The sequence below is a fragment of the Cebus imitator genome, unplaced genomic scaffold (genome assembly GCF_001604975.1).
Source record: "Cebus imitator isolate Cc_AM_T3 unplaced genomic scaffold, Cebus_imitator-1.0 Scaffold106, whole genome shotgun sequence".
Taxonomy (NCBI): Eukaryota; Metazoa; Chordata; class Mammalia; order Primates; family Cebidae; genus Cebus; species Cebus imitator.
This window is the reverse complement of record NW_016107421.1, coordinates 1,105,815-1,112,085: the sequence shown is the minus strand read 5'-3', so window position 1 is coordinate 1,112,085 and position 6,271 is coordinate 1,105,815. Positions and strand designations below refer to the sequence as shown.

At 34.5% G+C, this 6,271-nt stretch overlaps 1 protein-coding gene across 1 annotated transcript in view; it reads right to left on the bottom strand.

Annotated features, from left to right (window-relative positions):
* Nucleotides 1-633: 633 nt before the first annotated feature.
* The window catches only part of TRPM8 (transient receptor potential cation channel subfamily M member 8), a 100,631-nt gene continuing 94,993 nt past the window's right edge, over nucleotides 634-6,271 (bottom strand). Inside the window, exons 25-26 of the mRNA XM_017537713.2 lie at nucleotides 4,925-5,017; nucleotides 634-1,886 (exon numbers count right to left, since the gene is read on the bottom strand). Coding sequence (XP_017393202.1) covers nucleotides 4,967-5,017 — 51 coding nt within the window. The 3' untranslated portion in view covers nucleotides 634-1,886; nucleotides 4,925-4,966. The remainder of the gene's footprint in view (nucleotides 1,887-4,924; nucleotides 5,018-6,271) is intronic.

The window sequence follows — 6,271 nt, the reverse complement described above, 5'->3', positions numbered from 1 at the left end:
TTCCCTGTAAACATTGTGAATGTTGTGAGTACTCATTTTCACTACTGCACAGGCAAAAGGAAAATAAATTTTTTTAAGTTAATGCTTTTGTAGTTTTTCTAATTAGATCTTTTAGTAGCTTCCATCTAAAATTTCCTCCTTCAGCCACTGAGCTTATAGCATATTCAAAGCTGGAAAACTAATTATGGGCATTTAAATTGCCTTGCATATGTACATCCTTCTCAAATGCCGCCGCTTCCAGAGAAAGCTGGAACTATAAGTGTTCAGTAAGATAATCTCTCCAATTCTATACCGTTGCTTTCACCACCCATAATATTTATTTATTTATTTGTTTATTTATATATTTATTTATTTATTTTTAGTCAGAGTCTCATTCTGCCACCCAGGCTGGAGTGCAGTGGTACAATCTCGGTTCACTGCAACCTCTGCCTCCCGGGTTGAAGCAATTCTTGTGACTCAGCCTTCTGAGTAGCTGGGATTGCAGGAGTGCACCACGACCACCCAGCTAATTTTTGTATTTTTAGTAGAGACATGGTTTCGCCATGCTGGCCAGGCTGGTCTCCAACTCCTGACCTCAAGTGATCTGCCCACCTTCCATAATATTTGAATAAGCATATTGACTTCTTCTTAAACTAAGGGTTAAATATAATCTTTTATTTTAATAGTTTAGGTTCATGTATCTCATATCTTATGCTCATGTTAATGATTCCTATTTGCTATACATTTATGAAAAAAAACCTTATAAATGGTTTAATAATAAATAGATATTTCTTGAAATCTAATCTTGGAAAATTTTCCCAAATACAGCAAAAAGATTCATGCACAAAGATGCTCATCCCAATGATCAATTGGTAATAGCCTTTGAAGAGCAAAATTATGGAAATCACTAGAGGTTGCATATTATGCAATTATTGATATAAGTTTAAGAAAGCTATGAATATACTAAAAACATCTTTGATAAAATATTAAGTGAAAAGGCTTACATAAAAGTATATATGTGGTATAATGGCATTCTGTAAAATTTTAAAAGAGAATTGAGACATGCATAGAAAAACACAGGCTTGAAAAAACATCCAGAAATTGTTAGCAGTGATTACTTTTAGGTAGTGGGGGACAATTTATGTTCTTTCTACATCTCTATGTGGTCTAAATTTTCTATAATAGCAGCTATTATTTTAATGGAAAAATAATAAACAAGAGGGGAAAGGTGAGTATGCAATGAGAACTAAGTCGGTAGTGTCTTTTAAGGTTGCATTTTGGGAGACTTTTTACATATTTAGGAGTGGGGATGGTTCTTCAATAGGAGCCTGGTGAGTCCAAGAGAGCAAGAGACTGCCTCGTCACCTCCTCTGACAGGTAAGAAGCAGCCTGAGAAATGAAAACACTTCTCCTGAAGAGAGTAGTGTCCTCCTGCTACAGCATATTTTAGAATCTGGCCTAATTTGGGAGACTTTTAACAATATGCCAGCTAACTAGTCACATAATACAAACAAAGGGAAAAGCAGAGAATCAATTGGAAATAAACAAAACAATTCAGGAGTGAAGCGTGACCAGGTTCTTATTCATAGAGAGATGTTCTCTTATAATATGCGTTCATCAAAAATAAGATTGAAGAAAAAAGGAGGCAGGAAGAACAAACTTAAGCTATCGACCTCCAGTCCCAGGCATGGAAGCACAGAGAGAAACAGGCACCATTCCGCAGAAACGCATAAAGGAAATGTTCTTCCCTTATATCCATCTTCCCATGTGAAACCAATCACACACTTTATTCTCAAGGTTTCAGCACACTAGGGTGATTAAAAACATCCACCATGTACCCAGGGGCCTGAAAATTTCTCATTTAGTAGTCGATAGCAAAATTGTGCATCAGCATTCTTTAATATGATCTGTGAAAACAAAGAAAGAACACTATGTTAAGAATAGATTTCCCACTTCCATTCTCAGGCAGGATATGGTTTGCTTCAAAATATACTGGGAATATACTGGGAATAAGTCCAAATATACCACCAAAGTTGAGAGATTTTTTTTTTTTTTTGGTATAGAAGCAGCTCTGATAATGTTTTTTCTCTTAAAGATCTGTGTTCTGACCAGTTTGTCAGTATGAGATGCGTGACTAAGATTGAATGATCAAGGCTCAACTCATTCAATCTAGGTTAAACTCCAGAACGTTTCTGAGCATTTTATTTCCTCAGTGGTTTCTGCATAAATTTTTTTAAAAAGAATTAAAAACGAAAATAACTTATAAAAATGTGGGTTTATGATTCCCCAAAAACAACCTACCTTCTTTTAATGACCTAGAATGTAAGGGCAGCAAATGCAGAATCAACAGATTATTATGCAGGAAATGAACAATTTCCAGGGACCTTCCTTAAGGTAAGGTCTATTCCCATCATCCTCAGGGAAGATGCCCAATCCTTAAGTATAAAGATAGGAGAAAACAAATGGCTTGCTCTTACCCTAGATTCTTATTTCCTTTCAATTTTGGTGTAGAAGAAGGAAAAAAAAATAGACAATTATCTGTTTATTTCATCCCAAGTTCCTGGATCAAAGGCTGATTCAGGGATGCAGACGGAGAATCGGTGAAGACTTGCCCCCAGGATCAGCTCCCCGCCTACCTCAATGGTTGCCAGCTCACTCCCACAAGAGGCTGACACTCTCTTCCCTCGCCACTACCCCAGGGAAAGATTATCCTCACCCCTCTAGTGAAAGAAGCCTAAGAAAGCACAGGCAGAGTATACCTAGCTGTTTGTCTATAAATATATTTTCAGTGACGTTCTTAAAGATATAACAAACACAACATTCAAAAAAAATCTTATATCTAGAAGTAAAAAGCATACAAAAAATTGGACATGCCAAATTTGTTGTCTCTAAGGCCACCAGTGGTTCTGAATTCTAGGGGCACTAGTTTTCTCATGGGCTCTTTTGCTTCTTTTTTTTTCTTTGTAGTTGCAAATATCTATACGCACATGCACGCACATACGCACACACACACGCGTGCACGCACACACACACACACACACATACACACAAGTAATGTCCTTCTCTTAGTTCCTTTTCATTCATCAATTACTTACTTCTCAATATGTTAATAAAAATTTAAGGTTAAACAAAGGGCAAGTTGATAGAAAATCTGTCTGTCTGCCCACTTTACTCACAGTCAGCACACCTGAGAAAGAACGAAGGCGAGAAGATTGGAGATTTAAGAGGGGGATGTTCAAGTTTGAATCTGACTCTTTTCTGATTATTATAACGCTTAATCACTTTTAGATTTGTACCATTTTAGTTGTTTTATCTGTTCCCGATTGGTTTTTTTTTTTCTATATTTCAGCTGATAAACAAAATGACATGTGTTTCAAAATCTAAATTATAATTTATTATAAGGTTTATCAGTGTTTTCATTAAACACTATTATGAAAGAGTTGAAATAAGTTCTTTAATATGGAAGGCTTATTTTCTTGAGCACAGCAGGAAGCTGCACCTCCCTTTCAGATTACATCGAATGTGCATCAGTCTTTCTCTAACAAAGCCCTCTAAAATACAGTGCTTTTTAATATGAGCTATAACTGTCAGAACCCAAGGAAAAGAACTCTGAGACCAGAAAGACTGAAAGAAACCTGATGCAACATGATTTCCCCTACAGCGCAATCACCCCATGAATAGAAATTCCACAGCTTAAGTACTTAATGCATAGACAGTGGTCAGTGTATGAGGCCAGTGCTGGGACCAGCACAGTTCCGAGCATGGAGCAGGTACTCAATAAATACTGATGGAAGGAAGAGAAGAGAGAAAAGAGAAAGGAGAGAATTCTTAATTGTCTTTCCATTCCTTGCAACTTGCTTTCTCAAAAAAAAAAGTCTAATCCAATGGAATGCCTATGGCTGTGTTTTCCTAACTCAACATGTCCCTAAAAACATTTTTAACATTTAGTTTTAAGATTTGGGCAAGTAATGAGAAAACATAATAAAAGCAAATGGTAAAGCCAGGGAACAAAGCCTTGGGTTACATTTTGCAAGTTAATTGAATTATTACATTTTTTTTTCAAAGTTCATGTAATTTATTTCACACAATGTTAGTGTTTGCATGAAAATCTGGGTTCTTTATCAGCACTGGATGCAACATGTATCAAGGTGGTGAAGGGTTATTGGAGTTTCAAACACTGAGCATAACGCCTATCCATTGCTGGATTCATGCTCATCTGGATCTTTGTGATAGGCGTTAGGAAAGGAGGCATAGAACACCAATTCTCTGGTGGACTCAGAATCTCTTGGGGAAGACAAAAACCTGAGGGAGAAAGTACCTGTGAGCCAAGGCTTTTACATTTTTATTGTGCAAAAGAGCTGTTGTTAAAAACCTGAAATGCCTCACCAAAACATTTTTTGTTAGTAAAAAGATGATTAACATATTTGTATATCCATAGTAATAAATAAATATTATGAGAATAAGACATTTTTGGGTGCTGATCTGTAAACGCATCCACGATGCAGAAGATTAACATATTTGTATATCCATAGTAATAAATATAATATTATGAGAATAAGACATTTTTGGGTGCTGATCTGTAAACGCATCCATGATGCAGAATTAAGGAAGATTAAAAAATAGCGGATCTTGGAACAGTGTGGCCTTGTTTCAATTTACGTCAAAATAGCTGAATAGGCTGCAAGTGTTTTAAAAGGTCCTACAGGACAGGATACTTATACCCTGCCCCTAGCAATGCTAACCCCTGGTGTGGGGAGTAAAATGAGGAGGAACTTCTACTTGTTTCTTTCTCTAATTCTGTATTGCTTTTTTTTTTCACAATACATTATTTTCAAATTTGGTAATATATGGAAATAAAATAACTGACAAAAAAGTCATCATTTTAAATTAGTCTTAAAAGATGCACATTTTCAGAGCAAAGTAAAAAGCCATTAGAATGACTCACCTTGCTACAATTAGATTTTTCTCCATTAGAGTTCATACAGTTTTATTTGATTTTATTAGCAATCTCTTTCAGAAGACCCTTGAGATCATTAAGCTTGGAAGGAGAAAAAAAATAGAACTGGTCTTAAGATACATTTTCCAACTTTCATTTTTAAATTAGTGCTCTGTGCCTTTTCTAAGAAACAGGCATGTCTACTAAACAACAAGTATGGCACATCTGAAATAAGGCAGAATGAAGGTGGCATGTGATATTTCAGATCCTGAGCAATCCTTACTTTCTGAAATCATATCACTAGCAATTAGTAACCAATTAGTAAACCAATTAATATTATCTTTACTCAAATGCAAATCATTAGTGGCTCCCAAATAGAGATAATAGATTGCAATAATACAAACAAGTAATATGTAAAATAATAATGTTCTATGCAACTAATGTTAATAAAATTACAAGATACTAATTAAGTTTTGCTTTGGTAAAAGTATAATACTAATAAAAATAATGTGATATTAATAAATGAAAATCTTGAAATTAAAAGATATCCCTACACATACAAAAACAGCACACAATTTAAGTAAAAGACATAATGAAATTATTCTTGATCCATGCACATTTCACAAATTTATTACACAAAGCTCATTTTAAATTATATGTCATATTAGTACATTTGATAAAAGCAATTTCTGTACAGTTTGGTTTCTAATTTGCTGCATCACTCACTCAAGAAAAAACAAATCTGAATTTAAGTTGAACTTAATTCCAGTACTAAACTTTTTCTTTTAACTTTTTTAAAATAAAAGAGCAAAATGAAACTATAGGTGCTAATGGCTTCCTAAAATAAATAAGGCACAGTAAGATCCATTGTTACAGACTTAAGGTAAGTTGTGAATAACTTTGTTTTCTGGTAATGAGATGGAGAATTTTTTTATTACCTATGGGAGCTTTTGAGAGACTCTTGTATTTGTTAATAGTAAAACGACTTTAGTAAGCTGTTTAAAGTAGAGCATAAGACATCAAGAGCAAATTACATTTTTAGAAACAGAGAGAATCAAAAAACAATGGGGAAGAAATCATTGAAAGTAAGAGTTGGTTTTTTTGAATAGATAAACAAAATCAACAAACCTTTTAAGAAAAGGAAGAAGACACAAATAAATACAATCAGAAACAAAAAAGACAACCTTACAACAGAGGGCATAGAAATGAAAAGGATAGTAAGGGGCTCGTATGAACAATTACATGCAAAGAAATTGGTTAACCTAGAAGAAATGAAAATAGCCCAGAAACCTACAACTTAAAAAAACCTGAATCAAGATAAAATACAAAGCCTACACAGACAAACAACAAATGAAG